The sequence below is a fragment of the Equus asinus genome, chromosome 3 (genome assembly GCF_041296235.1).
Source record: "Equus asinus isolate D_3611 breed Donkey chromosome 3, EquAss-T2T_v2, whole genome shotgun sequence".
In the NCBI taxonomy this organism is placed as follows: Eukaryota; Metazoa; Chordata; class Mammalia; order Perissodactyla; family Equidae; genus Equus; species Equus asinus.
This window is the reverse complement of record NC_091792.1, coordinates 29,983,301-30,003,016: the sequence shown is the minus strand read 5'-3', so window position 1 is coordinate 30,003,016 and position 19,716 is coordinate 29,983,301. Positions and strand designations below refer to the sequence as shown.

Sequence of the window (19,716 nt, the reverse complement as noted above, 5' to 3'; positions counted from 1 at the left end):
AAAAGTGTGTCTTTTGGGATCTATATCTGAATGTTAGAGTTGAAGTTCACCTAGATTATTGAATTTCCCAATAGCAAGTGAACGTCTTTAGAATCAATAGGCAGAAACCTACTTTAAATGTTATTTAGTACAGATTTTTAATTTTTAGAGTCTGTATTTTATGGCATCTATAATAACTTCTAATCTAAGACACTATATTCATTTGGGCATGTCTGTTATTAGAATCATGCTATCTATCCTAGAATTACAGAATTTTTGAGCTAGAAGGTACCTTTGATTTGACAGAGGAATAGTCTGAGACTCCTACTGAAATAAAAATGAATCTTCATGGCATCTTTCCAGGAAAGTTAAATTCATCAACACCTGTAGTCAGTTTTTTCATGCCTACAATCTTAGGGCAGAAGAGATGGGGAAAGAGTAAACAAGAGAGTAAAAAAAGTCAAAGACAAGGCTTGTTTTAATCCAGAAACCAGGAATGGCAGCAGCAGGACCAGGAAGCCTACAGGCTGTCAGGCATCATTCTATTTCTGTTTTAATCAGCTCCACATTGCACTAACGGTTGTGTTTTCTCCCCCTTGACTTCATGAGGTTTTCCTCATGCTTATTTTCCCCAGTTGTTACCTGTAAAAGCATCTTGTAGCAGATGCTTCAGTATCCTGCACACATCACTTTGCTCTGACCACTTTAGGACACGCTGGGCTGACTTCCTATGGTCATGTCAGCACCTGTACTTCTGAGGGTCTTCCTCTGGCCACCAGAGCCACCGTTGCCCACCTGTGCATGGTACACTAGAACAGGGAAAATAACACGCCTGGGAGCAGCCCTTGACCAGGAACTGATGGGATTTGGTGTATAAATTTCTCAGGCCCTTCACCCTCAGGTGGACTACTTTTGAGGGGTCAAAATTCAGTTACACACAGTGCATTTTCCTTAGTACAAAAATCCCTTACAGGATGACTTCCACTCCCTCTCTGAGTTCCCCACTCCCTCATCAGTGTTTCCTGGGATCACCTCTCACATGAATGGCAAATCCTTGTCTCAAGGTTGATTCTAGGGAAATTCAAACTAAGACAATGCACAACCTTTGAGTTTCTTTCAAGAATAAGAAACCATAAAACTTCATTTCTTTGCTGGGATCCTGCTCAGGCAATGGGCAGTAGTGACAAGACGCTCCCCCTTGACCAAACTTTAGTCAGGCTCCTCAGAGCTACCTTTTTTGACTAGGTTCCATCCTTGGGCTTGTCAAGAGCTCAATTTCAGCAAGAATCCTGCTAAATTGGTTTAGCCAGAATCCCTCACCCTCAAAATGTGATCACCCTTGATATCTGATCAAATTCCTCATCCCTGCCCTTCGATATCTGACCACTGATTCATTTGGATTTTTTCTGTATACATTCACACCATTTATGAACAATAACTTTTCTTTCCATTTGTTTGTTCGACTACAGTAGTTAGGATCAATAGCGCTATTCTGAATAGGTGTGCTGTGACAATCCAGATTATTTAGCAAATGTTCACTCCTCATCTCTTCCTAGTAGAGTACATTTCCCTGTTCCATTGATGTTGGGCTTGGTCATGTGACTTGCCATGACTAAGGGAATGTTAGTGGACATGATGTGGGCAAAACCTTGAAATACATTTGAGCAATTGGGCTTGTTCCTATGCTTCTGTCACACCATGAAAAGAGCATGCCTCAGGTAGTCCATTGTCCCAGACGAATTAAAATCATATGGAGCTGAGCGGAATTGAACCCATGAGCTGGATTTAAGGCAAGCTGAAGCCACCTGAGATTAGCAAATCTGCCTGGCTAGTCTACCCATGTGCAAGGAGGAGATTTTTTTTGTATACCACCAAGATTTTTTTGTGGTTGGTGGTTATACATTGTTATTGTGGCAATAACTGATGATACAAGTGGTTACACAGGACATCCTTTCTTAATTCTGATCTCAATGCTTTACAATTAAGTATATTTGCTATAATTTATTTTATAAAGAAACATTTTGTAAAAGTAAGGTAATTCCTTTTTATCATTTGCTAGAAGTTTTTAATATAAATGGATGTTGAATTTGTATCAGATGCTTTTTCTGCATCTATTAAGACCATCACATGATTTTCAAATGTTAATGTGGCAAATTACATTAATTTTATTCTGAGCATTAACCGTATTGAACAGCTTATCTATATCTATATATGTAGTTCATTATTTACTACATAATATATTGTTCAATATATTTCTGGATTCAGTATGCTAATATTTTAAGATTATTGCATCTGAAGTGACATTGGCATGTAAGTATTCTTTTCCATACTGTCCTGGTTGGGTTTTAATCATCAAGATTATCATAGTCTCATGAATCACAGAGTGTACACTCTTTATTATTTGGAAGTCTGTGAAAACTGAAGTGATTTTATTCTTAAATGTGATAACTCACTGGTGCAAGCCATATAGAACTGCAGGTTTTCTAGTGGAAAGCTTTTTAATTGCTGAATCCATTTAATAGCTCTTAAGACTTTTTGCTCTCTTATTGCTTCTTCTGCAGTTTTGTTTTGGTGAGTTGTATTTTTCTAGAAATTTTTATATTTCATCTAAATTTTCAAATTTTTGATAAGGTTCTTCTTTCTTTCTTTATTTTTTTTTTGAGGAAGATTAGCCCTGAGCTAACATGTGCTGCCAATCCTCCTCTTTTTGCTGAGGAAGACTGGCCCTGAGCTAACATCCGTGCCCATCTTCCTCTACTTTATACATGGGTTGCCTACCACAGCATGGCCTGACAAGCGGTGCCATGTCCACACCTGGGATCTGAACCGGCGAACCCTGGGTCACCAAAGCAGAACATGCAAACTTAAGCGCTGCACCACCGGATTGGCCCCAAGGTTATTCTTAATATATTTTCTTTTCAATATCTGTAGGATCTGTAGTGATGTTTCATACTCCATTCTTGACATCATCTATTATTTGCTTTCTTTTTCATTCTTAATTTGTCTCACCAAAGTTTATCAATATTGTTAGTCTTTTCAACCAACAACTTTTTACTTTTGTTGATCCTACTATATGCATGTTTTATACTCTATGCATCTAAGATCTTATCTTTAATATTTCCTTTTCAATTTTCTTTAGATTTATTTTGTTCTTCTTCCTTGAACTCCTTGAGATGATTGCTTTGTCTTTAATTTTCAGCGCTTCTTTTTTCTAATATATATGTTTAAAGCTATAATTCATTCTAACTTTAATAAGTACTGCTTTAGCTGTATCTAACCAATTCCACATGTAGTATTTTTGTTTAGTTCAAAGTAAGATACACACACTGGAATGCTGTGCAGCTGTAAAAAAATAGAAGAAAGTTATGCATTAATACAAAAATAGATCTAAGATACATTGCAAAGTTGAGAAATTGCAATATAGTATGAATTATTCTTATCTTTTCTAAGAGTAGGGGGTGCGGTGGCTTCTTTTCTGGTCTCATAAGCAATTGTTCTTATCAACAACATCTTAAATACGTAATTAGCAAATGAGTTAAAGTCACAAAAACAAAAAACTTTTCTGCATATTCTGATTTATTCTATAGAAACATGTTTAAAGGATTAAATAAGAAAAGCACTGTTTCATGAACATAAGTTAAATAAAGGAAGGGGAGGATGGGAAGAGAGCAGAAATATTAACAGAAAGGCTTCTAACAATTTAAAGATGTTTTTTATTTGCTCACAACATTCTGAACAAATGACAACACATTTCAACTATTGCTTTTACATAGAAGTTAACTAATTTATCCACAGTAGACAAAAATCTATTTCTTTAAGTTTCCAACTAGCACTTTTTCCCCCAGGGAAAGCTACTGCTTAGATATTTTTTGAATACTTTGTTTAACAGAAACTTAGAATCACCCAATAATAGTAATGTAGCAGTTGGGTTTTATCTGCACTACGTTTTAAATTTTTCTTGTCAAAAGAAATGGCTTCAGGCCAGAAAAGAAAAAAAGGCTCACTCATTATTTCTCTCAGATTTTTAATAATTCCATTAATCTTCATTAAAAAATTGCTTGTATGGAGAGGTTCATAAATATGAAAATGGAAATTAAGTCTCCCCAGACTTGTTCACAGAGAAGTTGGGTGGACTCTTTATCCTGAGAAAATAGCTGCTGGTCCCAATCATTAATTCAAGAAGGATAATAAACATTATTGCCCTCTAAGCCAAACTTCTTCTCTTCTGCAATGATAACATTTCATCTTTTCTGCTCTGGCAACGAGCATTCCACTTTTCACATTCATATAATGCTTCTATTTTGAGTAAATCCTTGACCAAGTCCTAGTTCACTGAATGCAAAGAGGAGAAACAGTACATAAACAATTATGAACACTGGAATAAAAATGAAAAGTACATATATTTTCACAGAGAAAAATACAAATCCAAGTTGCTCTTAAAATAGAAAAAAAAAATCAGAATGGGGATTTTCAAGAAAAAGATGTTTTCTGTAAATGGTATATTTAACTATATCACCACATTTATACACAAAGAGAGGTTCGTCTAGTTTCACTGATATCCCCTGACTTCTCTAATTTCTTTAAAGATTGTCTTTCAGAACATATTTGAACTACAACTATTGTAATTATATTTGTATACCATTCTTGTCACTGACACACTGTCTTCAATCTGGCATATACAAAAATTCATTTCAACAGTGATTCACTTGTTTGCTGCTAAAACAAACATAATTTTCCTGCTACTTCAATTCTATTACTACTTTGGTATTTTATTAATTATTATAGAAACAGGTAAAATTCTAAATATGGACTTTAAGACTACATAAAATTTAAACATACATATGTTGAAAGCAAGGAAAAGTAGGAAGGCAGACACAATTACGATATTTTTCACGTATGTCACTATCACATAAAAGTTAGAAGGCTCATGTTACATTCTAATTTACAGACTGGTGACACTTAGCTTGGCTTCCAGACTATCAAACCTTAGAATTTGTTGGTGGCTTTTAGACCAATTCACTATAGAACTATCTGAAATTATTAGTGATTATTTTAGGCAAAAACAGAACATTGTACAAACAGAGGTGGATTTAAAGAACATATTATTAAGCAAACTTTCTGTTTTTTTAAATATTATTAAAAAGTTTTTTTCCTTAGAAGGGGAGGACTTAATTACTTAAAAAGTTTCCCCTTCCATACTTCAATCATTCTTTTATTAAGGATACTAATAAAGGTTTAAAATCAGATCAAGATTTCAGTTGTTGAAAGATTAAAATATAAAGATAAGTATTTCAGCACGAAAACTAAAAGACTAAGAGAATTGTTTTCCATGTAATAGTAAACACCTTGATAAAACGAACTTTAAAGGTTAAGCCTGATCCTTATCAGGATTTTGCTACATCGCATAGAACTCTAGCTGGATAATAAAGTATTGAAAACATTTAAAAAATTAAGATACTCTCAAGGTTGAGAAGTCCCCCACAAGAAACCAATTTTTAAATTCCTATAATACTGAAAACTAAAATGCCACTATTACAATAAAATAAACCCAATTTTAAAAATAGTTTTATCTTGTTGGGAAAATAATAATTTTAATGCATGCACTCTTAATGTATGTGCTGTGCAACACTGCATCTGTTATTTTCCAACAGGATATTTTTTACCACTCTTCTCTTTGGCAAGTCTGAAGATAGGGGTTTGTCAACAGACATGAACAAATACTTGAAAGTCTCAGGTCTTGCTATATCACATAAAAGCCAGTCCTTAAACACTTGATATATACCACGTTAAAAGATGTGCTAAATATCATCATGTTTTAGATTAAATTATGTCTTTAAAAGGCTGGCTTCTGTAGGATTTAAGGAGAACTTAGTAATCAGATGAACTTATCTTTAAACTCTTAGTTTTGCTATGAGTACGAATGTGTAAAACACACAAAGAAGAAACCACTCCCATTAGAATCTCATCACTGCGTGAATCCTTGACAGTACGTGCTGCCCTCCTGAGATTTTAGGAGAATAAAGCTATACAAAATGCTCCTGCAGAATCATCATCCTCAGCCTACCGCAGAATCCCACAGACCGTCAACTCAAAGAATACCCAAGAAGTCCAGACATCATTACCTAGAAACACTAGGGAGTCAAAGTAAAGAGTTAACAGTAAGTCAAATAAACCAACGATATTTAAGCGAGATTTTTAAAAAGCTTTAAGTTTTCCTCTTGTTTAAGTTCAAAGACAGCTTTATTGAAATATCAACTGTCCTTTGAATACAATCAAGATTTTCTTAGCACATACATCTCTTTTCATAAACACACAGAGGTAGAGAGGCCTCATAAGAGGCCCTCACACCAAGCACTGCAAAGCTTCTTTACCACAACTGATAAAAAGCAAATACTGAAGAGGAGAAAATGTCTTTAAGCTTTAAGATAACACCATGACATTTTAAAGTGTGGTATTTAAAAACAAAAAAGCTAGTCACCAATACTGTCACTCTCTCATTAACTATAATGCTAACTAATCAGAGAAACCAAGGAGGCTGTGATTCTTGATCCTCTCCGACATCCCTACGTTCTCATTGCTCCTAACGAAGCAACATTATGACATGGGATTGAGATGAAAATAAAGAAAACTAGGAAGAACAACTCTCCCTGTTAATTAACTTTAAAACAACATAAGCCAAAAATAAAAAACAATCATTTCCAAACTAAAGAACAAAAAAATCTTAAAAGAACTTCGAAAAGATACCAACTTGATAGCTACAACACAGAACAATGAAAACTGACGTTTACACATTTTAATCAACCAATTTAATACAAATACCTGATTTGTACTTTGACACTAACTGGGCTAGGTCCCAAGTTCCAAACTGCAGTTCTCGTGACTCCCAGAGGGGATCTTTGGAAGGACAGTGTAGAAACAACTGTAAACATACACTGATTGTCCACTAGCTTTCTTAAATAGAATTTCTGAAATATTTTTGTAGGAAATTAGATATAAGGAGAATAATTGATCAGATAATTTCTATTACAACATATAAATTCTGTAGTGTGTGCAAAATGTGGTAGAAATAGAAAAAGTGATGGACGATTCATATTTTTAAAGTAAGTGATACGTTGCAATCCAGTAACAGTCCTTTAATCTTTTCATGAAACTTCTCTCTATATATGTTGAAGTACATAATGCTTTCTGGCTTTTCTTCAAACCAAAATTTATCAAATTCGTAGACAAGATAACCTGTAGTTAAAGAAAAATAAAACAGAAATACAGTGCTCAATAGTGAAATCATATCCAAACCATCTCATTTAAAAAGTATGTAACCATCCTTTAAATTCTATATTAGGGTACAGCGATCAGAACCTACTAGAAACCTGAGGAACTTTATAAGAAATATTTTTGTATGTCCAAAATAAAGAGTAATTTCAATAAAATATTTAGTGTACATTTCCTATTTGTCTCAAAAAATCAACAAAATCCCTCAAACTTAAGAGGTACAGTACTTTCAAAACACACCTCGAGAACAGGAAAAAAGTGATACTCAGAGATACAAAAATGAAAGTAACAAGAAAATGTTGGTTTAGGATAAAGTAAGGAAAGCTGTTTTCTACTTGATTTCTAAATCTGAGTTATTTTACTTTTTTCAATGAACTATCAGCACCTTCTCTTTTTAAAAAGAATACACGAACTCTAAAGAGCCTTAATTAACATTTTTGTTTATCAATATCCTCAATACAGTAGCCAAATTAACCCTCAAAATGTTAAAAGTATTTAATAAAAATAAACGTGTAAATAGATATATTTATAACAAAAACAAAATGTGACTGTAAAACCACCCCTAAACCCTATTTGGATTCAAGCAAGCAAGTTTATTAAATGACTTAACAAATGCTACCACAGGGCTTGCCGCATGCTCATCCACTCTGATAGCAATCCTATGATGCAGTCCTATGTTATCCCACTTGACCAAAGAGGAAACAGGTGCAGAGAGCGTAAATGACTTGCCTAAACACACAGTTTGTAAGCGGTCTCTATTATGTTAATAAATTAGACTTTGTTTCCATCAGAATCTCATTTTCCCCTTCTGTAAGACTTTTCAAGAAGGGATAGAGGTGACTTATTTCAGATAAATGTGGGGGAGGGGAAGCCAGTGACTTTACACAAAAGTGTGGGTGGACTATCATAAATTGCCTAATATGAAAAAAATGTAAATTCCACTTTAAAACATTAGTCACAAAGCAAACATTAACAGTAAAAACCATGACATTTCAACATCGAAATAGCACTTCCTAAGAGGGTCAATTTAAGAATGATTTCAGATTAGTCTCTTGATATATGATAAAACAGATTCTTGTCAATCAGGATATGTGAGAAAATCAAACAAGAAGGCCTCTTTGAGCTGAGGGATGCTAACCGCTTCTTCCCAAAAGACAAGCTGAGATGGCAATTTGATAATTATTTCTAAATAACATTTTTTATTTTATTCCATTCAAAATTTATTTTGTGTACACATTAGGACAATAATGCATCTACAGAAATTATCCATACATATATAAATTGAGGCTGTGCTCTCCCTGACCCCCGATACACTGATAGAGATGTCCGATCAAAACATTTGGAGATTAATGTTTTGGGCAGTAGGAAAAGTCACACATCCACCTAAATTTTATGGTATACCATTTGTTTTAGTATTTCTGGCTATTAGGTTTCAGCTATTGACCATTCTTATTAGTCCTTTAAATTGTTTTTCATTACTCTCAGGACTGTGGCCTATTCAAATTGACTATATAGACCTGGAACAAACTGCTCGAGTATAAAGTACTAGAAATTTTTTGCTTCTGAGTGAGGTGGTTGGTCCATAATGTAAACTGATGTCAGAGGAAGACTGACTCAAAGAACTAAGACTATAATGGCTAAGTTGATTTAATGAGACATCAGGAAATTGCAGTTGATACCAAAATTCTAGGAAGCTGGCAGGGCCATACATGGCATAAGACTTCTAAGGCTTTCCAGACAGAGATGGAAAAGAGTTGTTTCCACAAATCACATCTATTGCTCTTTCGACTCTAGGAGGTTTAAAACACTAGACTCAATATAAACACCATACAAAATTTGTAAACTCAGAACTCCCTGTTTGCTTCTACTGCCTCTACCCAAAGCCACAGGGGCACCTGAGGTTTCCCGATAGAGGTTAAAAATAAGGGAACCACAGGAACAGGGATTAACTGTAAGCCAGCCTGAGGGATCTTATTGGGTAATAAAAATGTTCTAAAACTGGATGATGGTGATAGTTGTACAACTCAGTAAATTTACTAAAACTCATTGAATTGTACACTCAAAATGGGTGAATTTTATGATATATAAATTATACCTCAATAAAGTTGTTATTAAGCCATAACTTTTTTGTTATACAAACTTGAGGACTTATTTTTTTTGGAACCACCAAACCAGAGGTCAGCAACTTCCCAAGGAGGACGGTGGCTATCTGCTTACATTTTAGATGTACAAGAGGGTGACAATGGAGCTAAGAAGCTAAATTACCACTCACTGTTTCCAGTCTTGCCTATAGAGAACAACGACAAAATGGCAGGAAAGATAAAGGGGAAAGGGGAGATCGAGACACATCACGGGGAAATAACAAATGTAAAAGCTAATCTCTTCATAGATAATCTCTTTCTTCTAGATAGAAACTACGACCTTGGAACTGATTCGTGTAAACAAACTGGGCCCACTCCTCCAACAAAAAAGGTAAATGTGTTCAACAGATAAGGTTTCAAATTATTTTCTGGTTAGAGAATAATTTCTAAGAGAAGTAGAACCTTGGTTAAGACAAGAAACTTTACTACTGGTAAAGGGCATGAAAATCAATTTTGGGGGGAAACTTCTGCATAAAAGACGGATGACAGGGGCCAGCCTGATAGCATAGCAGTTAAGTTTGCGCATTGCACTTCAGCGGCCCAGGATTCACCAGTTTGGATCCTGGGTGTGGACCTACGCACTACTTGACAAGCCATGCTGTGGTAGGCGTCCCACATATAAAGTAGAGGAAGATGGGCAGGGCCAGTCTTCCTCAGCAAAAAAGAAGAGGACTGGTGGCAGATGTTAGCCCAGGGCTAATCTTCCTCAAAAAAAATAAAAGATGGATGATGGATATGTGTGTATGTGTATGTGTTTGCTTTAAATGTTTCAAAAAATTCGAAAAACATAAGCTTCACTGCTTCCAGGAGGATCCACAGAGCCTATGGATCTGAACTGATAGAAACAAGGCAACTGAGAATGTTCTATAATGACTCTCCTGCCTCAGATATTACTTTGATGCTCTTCCTAGACAGGAGCCAAACAAGACGCTAGTGTTTAGGGCCCTGGAGATCAAGAGTACAAAAGATGCTCAAGTTACCCGTCTTTAGCTGAAAGAGTACCAGACAGAGGTCCTTTTGCACAGCTTTCCTAACTATAACACTCCTCTATTTACTTAAATAAGGTAAAATTCTCGATTTGTGAAGAAGTGTTTTGGTTGTTTCTTTTGATATTTGTTTTATGTTCAATGGGCAACATTAAACAAACATATATTTCACAGAGAAAACGAATATTAGAAGCAGTTAGCAAAGTCCTAGGAGTTTAGGTAGTACACTAAAAGGCAAGAGAGATTTAGGAAAGGAAATTCAACAAGATAGTGGGGAGAGAAAACAGTTCCCCAGCAACAAGACGAAAGAAAAGACTGGAGAACAGGGAGGAGGACAGTACAGATTTGGATGAAAATCTGTTCAAAATGCCTAACCCCCAACAAAGGAGACTGGCTGAGTCTGACCCAAGGCAGGTCGAGGGCAGGGGCCTCTTCTCAGCTCATAGAACAAATATACAGTTTCACAGTCTACACTAAGGGATAGATGTGCTGGGGCTGTTTTGACCCAGTTTCATTATTTCTATCTGGCAGGAGCAAGGGATGCAGGCAATCTCCAGAACAGTCAGGAGCGGCCAGGAGGGTAGCTAAACCAAACAAGGACAACTTTTGACTGGTAAAGGAAAGCATCTCATGCCTGCTGTGGGATCTTCTGTCCACTCAGGTAGAATCATCAACAGTGGTCCTAGGGACCGGAAACGCCTGTCCCTCCATCTGAAAACACATTGCACTGACTCCTACTTTGTGTAACCACCACCACAAGATCCTTTATCTTTATTTAGTAAAAGAAAATAATCTGGACACACAAATGCTGGGCTAAAGAGAGGTTGGGCTGAAGATACACATTTTGGCATCATTAGTTCACAGATGGTATGTCAAACAGGGGATTGGATAAGATCCCGGAGGCTAAAGAGAGAAGTGGGCCCAGGGCTGGCTCTGAGGTGCTCCTACTTTTAATAAGGCAGTGGATGAGGAGACAGCAAAAAAGTCCAGGCAAAAGCCAGTGGGGCAGGAGGAAAGCCAGAAGAATGTGGCATCAGAAAAGCCGAGATAATGTTTGAAGAAGAAAGGCATGGCCATTTATGCGTAGTGCTGCTAAAAGGAACAAATAACATGAAGGAAAAAAAGGGGCAAGTGGATTCAGTAACAAATCATGCTGTTGGTGTCTTTGAAAAAACCAGTTTCAGCAGAGTAATGGGGAGAGAAACGAAATTGGAGTTAGAAAAAAATTGGTGGTGAGGAAATGAAAACAGCACTTATAAAAGTTTTATGATGAAAGGGAGCAGACAAATGGGGGCGGTATCTGGAAGTAGATGCTGCAATAAGGGAAAGTTTTGTTTGGTTTTTGAAAATGAAAGCTTCATAAATGCAGAGACTTTGCCTTATTCCCTGCTATATCCCCAGAGGCCAGAACAGCATCTGGCACACGTGGCAAGTGAATGAATGAATGGGAGATGCAGAAGCAGGTCTGCAGCCTGATAGGAATATTCCAATAGAGAAGGAAAGATGAACAATAGAGAGAAAAACGGATAAGTGAAGGAATAAAGGCTCTGATAAGCCTTCCCAGAGAAGGTCATGTCTAAACTGCGATCTGAAAGATGAGTAGGCATCACCTGGAAACAAAGGAGGGAGCAGGAACAGCGTTCCAGGTTGAGTGAAGGGCCCAGAGTCAAGAGAGAGCATAACACATTTGTGCAACTAAAAGAAGACCAGTAAGCTTTAATGTTAGACTGTGGGGGTGGGGGTTGATGTGTGGCAAAAGATGAGTCTGCAGAAGTTGCAAGGTGTGGCTTATACAGGGACTTGAAATGGCACTTGCTGAAGAATTTTAGGCAGTGAAATAAAATGTCTAGATTTTTACTGTAAATAACTATACCTTCAATGTGGTAAAGAATTGGAAGAGGGCCATGATAGAAAACCAGTTAAAAAGATATAACAGTAACTTCGTAGCACAGGCCTGATGTCATGCAGTTACAGTGAGGATAGGAAAAACTAGACAAATGCAAGTGAAATTTAGGAAGTAGATGAAACCAGAATTAGAGATAAAGTCAAGGTGAAAGAGGTTTGAAAGAATGAGAAAGAGGGGGAGGTGAGACCCCTCTCTTTCAAAAGAAAGAGACAGCGTGGAATAGAGAGACCTAAAGGATGTCACCTTCAACAATGGAGCTGAAGAAATTATGACACGACCATTTATTATCTAAGTTATTTCCCATTTCCTACCAACATGCAAATGACATTCTAAAGAGACAAAAAGATCAAAAAAAGTAGAGTATGAAGCTAAGCTAGTTTTGAATTCTTTGATATTCTGAGCAGTATCTTCAGAAGATGGACTCATTCAGTTAAGTCTTCAGTGTTCAAATAAAATCATAATAAAACTTAATGGAACAGGACTAATAACGACTGCTTTAAAAACACTTAAGTATCCCCAACCTAACCTAAGAAAATCTGGCCTTGAAAAAAGGGGCATGAAAAGTTCCTTTAAATTAAATTTCCTTACAAGAGTAACAAAATAATCTGCAAATGGTCTGTCCTTGACTCAACAGCATGTATTAACCAGTATTCAAGAGGGAAAATTCATTTTATAGTTGACTGAAAACTGGATGCCTACAGAGAAACTGCATGAACCCTAAATTTGTGTACATATGCAAAAACTGCCTCTGAATTTTCTAATCAGCAAATATAGAAACAGAAGTACAAAATACTCTGGGGACCCATCTTCTATTATTTTCCTGTTTTTCAAAGATCCTAAATAACAAAATGACAAGCATAAGTTATGTACTTGATAGAGGTATTAAATTATATATCATGCCTTCCTAACGGCTTAAAAATTCTCTTAGAAATATCTAGTTGTAACTCATTTTAAAACTCACAATAAAACTGATGAAAGTGTTCCATCGTTGGCACACCAGGAACAAAGTTGTAGAGATGAAACTTCAAAGCTTCACTCTTCAGCAAGCTATAAGCCATCTCTGTAAGATTGATTCCAACTATTGCATAAGAATACCTAAGTCAGAAACATCACCAGTTATACCAGCTAGCCAAACAGCTCATAAAATACATTTAAAATTAGGCAAGGAAAGAGTAAAAAGTTACTTTGATCCATTTCTAATAAAATATTGATTTTACAATAATCTCTGCATATTAAGAAAAACCAGAGTAGATCACAATTTTCGTTCTTTGGAGGCTGTTAATTTTCTGGATATAATGTAAGAAATAAAAATAAAACTCTGGTCACATGAATATCTAAAACCAAAATCCTTAAAAAGAATTTAAAGGAGTACTACATACGCTCATTGATTTCTAAAATACACTGGGTAATCTGACATTTTCTCCTCCATTATCGGGATATTTATTTTTATGATGTAATATTGTTACAATGTTTTTCAAAGATAGGTATCACTGAAATATAAAAATAAAATAACAATGATAAAGCTAATGATGTGACCTCAATTTGTATTTCACTTCACAATTTTCAAACCTATTTATCATTTTCCCAATCCTACTTCAAAGCTATTTCTTATTCCTATTTTCAAATCTGTTTCTCAAAAAATTTTTATGACAGTTTGTATCTCCATTTTACAGATAAATTATATCTTGTGATAAAAATATACTGAACCACATACAAAATTGGTTTCTGATCACATTTAGCAAAAATAATGTATCATGCAATATCCTTTATAAAGCTTATTAATTAAAATAATCTAATTTAAAAAAATACCTTGAAATACTTTCAAATTCAGATCATATAATCGACTTAAATTTAAAAACTTACAGTTTCTTCCAGCTTACCCTAATTTTGGATGATTTGAACGGGAAAGAATCTGATGAGCTTCACTGGTATAATTTTCACTGAAATACCTAAAAAGGTTTAAAAGAAATAATGAAATTAACACACGTCATTCAAATTGAAGCTATCCAGAAGCAATTCAAAAGGCTACTGCCAAAATGATAGTCCTAGTACTGCCACAGTGATCCCAGTCTCCATCCCAAATCACTTCAGCGGCTCAGAAATGCTTCCGAATCAAAAGTTAATTCTGAACTATCAGGCCTACCTAGCATAGGACAAGGGGCCTTGACAAGACTTTAAAGTATTTTAATAAATAAATGATCCAAGAAGAGATTTTTTAATCTACTTTAAAGAAAATCTGGAGTTCTTTGTATTTGTTTGTTCTAAATTTTCCATAAAATAGTCAAGGCATACCTGTTGGGACACTCTTCCTTTCTCCTAGGCTTATTCCTTCTATTACAACTTAAGTCTGTATTGTTTAATGTCATTTTCAGTGCAATCAGAAGAAAGTCAATAACTTTTCTTTTGCACTAAAAAAAAATCTTCTTTGACCAGTGGTATAACTAAAATACTGGCCATAAACAGAAGTATTAGCACGTACAACAGAGAAATATATAAAGCTATCTATCTGTAGGCTCATACATCCTGTTAGTTTGTACTAATGCAACCTCTTTGAGTTCTTAAAGATAGGGACCAAGTCTTCTGTTCAATCTTTGAATCACCTCATAATGCACTGGTACTCTGACACATATACATACATGACAACTGACTGGATGTTTATGTGAGGCTAAGAAGGACAATAAAAAAATGGATTTCTATGGTTTATTTAAATTTTAGAGGGCATGATCATTGACATTTTCATAATGCTTAGAAATTTCTAACAAATCTTCCCCTATTTTTATTCTATAGACAGAAGACTCTTGACTTCCGTTTTTCTTCATCTGCTCTAATTTTCAACCCATTAAGGCAGGCAGGGGTTGTTAACTTAGAAGTCCACGAATAAAGGATCATTCATGAATGAAGGGGGGTCCAGGAACCACCTTAAATCATGCATAAATTTTCCCATGAGTACATTTTTTGGGGAGAAAATATACAAAGCTTTCATTAGATTCTCAAAGGGATCTGTAAATCCCCAAACAGGAAAAAGTCCTGTTTTAGTGCAATGCCTTCCTTACATCCTCTAATTTTTCTACTTTATCCCTAGGTTGGCTCTAAAATGCCTGTAGCAGACTATTTATGTTTATATTTCATTTTTTCATATGATACTCCTAATACAATTCAATATTACCTTAGTATTTCAATAATCAAGGTACTCTTAAAATATTCAATCTGTAACACAGAGAGAGCAACTTTTAATTTTCTTGCTGAACTTAGTCAACCCCATCTTAACAATATCTAAGAAAAATAAACATCTATGCAATAAGGGAAACTATTCCTTACAATAATCCGCATTAACTAACTTCCTTTCTTCTTTCCCTCTCTCCCTTCCTACATATGTTTTCGGCCTTAACTTGTATATTCTTCTTTTCTGCTTCTGTTCCTCCTCTATTCAGATTTCTTCAGTCTTTCTTGAATTCATTTTCTGCACATACCCTTTCTTCTATATCTGCCTCAGCATTCATTTACCTAAAGCATTGTTATCTATCAAACTAGCAGCTATCCTTCAAAGCAACAAAATATCTCAAGAGATTAGATGACAAAAGCCAAGAAATTTCAAAAGCAAATTACATAAGAGTATTTGAACAGCTTGCCTGCTTCTTGACTGTATCTTTATTTTGATCCTGGAGACTCATAGCTCCATACACAGGACGATAAACGTAACCATAGAGGAATCAGAGTTAGTTTTATGTTTTCAACTATTTCTAGTACCTTAGCAATCAAATAATTATTAATATATGTGAATCTTGGTCATTTTTCAAATTAGTAGATACCAGCTCTAAATAGAGTAAAAATATCTGTGAATCAATTAAAGGTCTATCAGTATCCCTTACCACAATCTTGAATCAAAGCCTATTAACTTATTTAAATTTTAAGCTAAATTAAATTCTCTTCTGGCAAATGCTGAAAAATCTTGACTTCGGAGCAAAAGGGCCAGAAGCAAAGTTATGCAGAGAAAGAAAGAAAACACCAAAATAGTGCATATCTAATTAAGGTTCAAATATCTGTGTACTTTACAAGTACCAAGAAGCAAGCTGTATCTTTAAAGGCTAAGAACAAAAGATTCATGTGTTCTAAAAAATAATGAATTTTACAATATTTTATTACTTTTCCAAGAAGAAATAAACTGCATTTATTCTACTTAAATTCCAAATAGAAGTTTCTGTTTATCAAGATGGAAAACTGGAAATCTCATTTTTTGTAATTATTATTATTTTTAAGACTATAGTATTTTATCTCTGGGAGGCAGACTTATGAGGAAACGTCATACTCATAAAATTTGGGTATTATAGAAAAATTAAATACTTCTGTAACTGAAAAATCTTATAGATATTGCAACCTCACTGAGTCTTCTATTTTCCCCCAAAATAGCCTTATCCATATTGACCCAGTGTTTTTTCTCAATATTAACATAATTTAGCTCAGTTTCAGGACTAACTTTTTCACAGTAACAATTATCCAAATTTTCTTAATGGTTAAGTTTCCCATTCTAGGCATTTTATAGTCTATAAATCACAATTCAAGGACACACCCAAACACTAGAATTTCTTCATTTGTATAGCCATATCCCCATTAACCTTTCAGTTTACTTTCTAGAATAGTTTTGGTTATCAATTCTGATTTTAGTTACATATTTTGGGATTTCACAAGTACTGAAGAAGAAAAAGAGTTCGTATAGGCTCTAAAAAGTTAGAGATCTAAATCAGTTGTCACAGACATCGAAGAATAAGTGTGAAGAGACTTTACTATCATCTTATCTGGTTATATTTCCCAAAATGGAATCAGAGAGCCAAGAGAGAAGAGGCAAGAGGATAAAAAGAGTAAGAAAAGAGGGTACATAATTCCTTAGGAAGTATCAGAAAGGCGGTCAGGAAGACAAAAGAAGGGGAAAGTGAAGTGAAGAAATCTTGGGGGCTGGCCCCGTGGCCAAGTGGTTAAGTTGCACTCTCCGCTGCGGCAGCCCAGGGTTTCACCAGTTTGGAACCTGGGCACAGACTTGGCACCGCTCATCAGGCCACGTTGAGGTGGCGTCCCACATGCCACAACTAGAAGGACCTGCAACTAAGATATACAACTATGTACTGGGGGGATTTGGGGAGATAAAACAGAAAAAAAAAAAAAAAGAAATCATACACACACCAAGCATATTTCTAATGTCTTCACATTGTTGCCAGCACATTAGTAAATACTTTCAGCACTGTAGCTATTAAAATTCAGAGATAGTATGAAACAACTAGATCAATTCTTATTACAATTTAACAATATTGGAGATTACATACAACTTCACTTAGAGAAGAAAAAAAAGTTTACTTTTACTTACACAAGATTGATTAATCCAAGTATGCCCATGCCTCTGAAGTCTGTTTTGGGATCATCACCCTGGAAACCAATGTCAGCCCACTGCTTGGAGATTCTAGCCTTCAATGTTTTTGTGGGCATTAGAAGATTCCAAAGCTGTATAAACATTTGCTTCCATATTACAAATAATAGTGACGTTCTTAATTTACCAAGACATTTTTCTTCTCATAGCTGATACACTAGTAAGTTGAATGCTTTCAATTATACAATTTTTATAAACAAACCATAGGTTCAACAAAGACTATATTTAGAGAACTTTCCAATTATCCTAAAAAAAAATGTAGTATGCTTATTCCCATTTAAAAGATTGATACAAAGAATAAAAGATTTTGAAAATGCAACAAACACACAAAAATCTAAAACAACGAGATACCTTTATTCACTAAGTAATACAATATACCATAATTGGTAAACTGCTTCCTTGAGAAGAACACAATGTTGGGACGTGGCCCTTGACTCAGACACTATATACTTTAGCAGGCTCTATTCCAATGGTGGGTGATTAGTTCCTACTCAGAAGAAGGAAACTAGGTCTGAGAAAGGGAAGGGATCAGGGAGAAATAATACTGATAGTATTCCAACTTATATGATCACTATTTTACAAATTTTCATAGCTTTAAAATAAAAAAATAATATGACTTGGTTTTAAGTAAATACACGCCTTAAGACTGAGGATTTAAGAATAGCAATAAACTAATCAATGCAAAATAAAGTTTAAAAAAATTAATCAGTCATTTTTTAAATTTGACACCAGAAGTCATCCAACATAATAGATTTAGAAAAGTGGATAAGAAAGTTTGTGAAAATGTGCAGAACAGAAATACCCACATTTTTTCCCCATTTCACTACCATTTTAGGCATTATTGAGTAAATGGCTCCTAATGAAAGGAGTATTCTGTTACCTAAAATAAAATGTGAGGACCTGTGACGTTACTTTAGGACAGGGTCAGGACTTTGGCCTTGAAGCTAAATCCAATCACGACATTGAGTTTCATCCGGTCCCTTTTATTACTAACAAATGCAATTTGCTCACATTAGGGTCTCTCCGTGAGATCAGCAAGGGGTCTGATGTGCCAATGACGTGGTGAGAGACACAGTAATACCACTAATTCTCAAAATTTGATATGCATAAATATCAAATTTCTGGGTTTCAGCCCCGGAGATTCTGATTTGGTAAGGCAAAGGTGGAGCCCTGGATTTTAAATATTAAAGACTGGTTAACTTCAGAGAAGGTGGTCCTTGGACTACACTTAAAGAAACACAGATGTACTTAGCTCTTCACTCAGAGAGACTGCTGAGCATGTGTGGTGGCTGGGTGACTCCCTGCTGGCAACTGGCTCGTCAAAACTGAGTTTCATAACAAATCACCAAGATGAAAATTCCCTTGATGAAATGATAGGACTTGTGTCTTTCCCCTTGAAAACGGAAGGTATTGTGTAGAAAAGGTCTGAAGTTAAGGGAATAATGATAATGAGGAGGAGGATATAAATAGCAGGCAAGCCTCAGGGCGCACTAGGCACTATTTTAACACTTTAAATATAAAAATTCAATCCACACCAATAGCCCTTTGAGGTACGTATTCTTACTATCCTCATTTTACAAAATCAAGTTTTATTTTTAATTTTAAAATTAGGTGAAGTGCATATTTATACTTTTCCAGAAAAAAATACAAGGTTTTGTGGTTTTTAAACTTGTCTCTTACTGTTACTTAGATACCATCAATGCTTCTTTCCGTAGTACTTTTAGCTGTAACAAACTCCGAACGCCAAGTGCAATGTGCTGTTTTCTCTAACTTGAACCATTTAAAAATACAATGAGAACAGGTGTGTTGGACAGCAGGAGACTCAGTTTTAGTTCAGAATTTACCATTCTAGGACCTAAAGTAAATTACTTCACCTCCTCTGGGCCTTAGCATCCTCATCCCTAAAATGAAGGTACTAGACTAGATGACCTGGACAACTTCCTCCAGGTCTAATGTTCTCTAATTTCAGCATCTCACCGGCCTTATGTACTTAAACTTCAGAAACAAGAAATAGGAGAA

General features: G+C 35.3%; 1 protein-coding gene across 7 annotated transcripts in view; it reads right to left on the bottom strand.

Annotated features, from left to right (window-relative positions):
- Positions 1–3,672: 3,672 nt before the first annotated feature.
- Positions 3,673–19,716, bottom strand: part of ELMOD2 (ELMO domain containing 2) — a 31,748-nt gene continuing 15,704 nt past the window's right edge. For all 7 annotated transcript variants that reach the window (XM_014853651.3, XM_044767220.2, XM_014853881.3 and 4 more), the window contains exons 6-9: positions 17,638–17,771; positions 14,162–14,230; positions 13,243–13,376; positions 3,673–7,212 (exon numbers count right to left, since the gene is read on the bottom strand). In XM_014853651.3, coding sequence (XP_014709137.1) covers positions 7,067–7,212; positions 13,243–13,376; positions 14,162–14,230; positions 17,638–17,771 — 483 coding nt within the window. In that variant the 3' untranslated portion in view covers positions 3,673–7,066. The remainder of the gene's footprint in view (positions 7,213–13,242; positions 13,377–14,161; positions 14,231–17,637; positions 17,772–19,716) is intronic.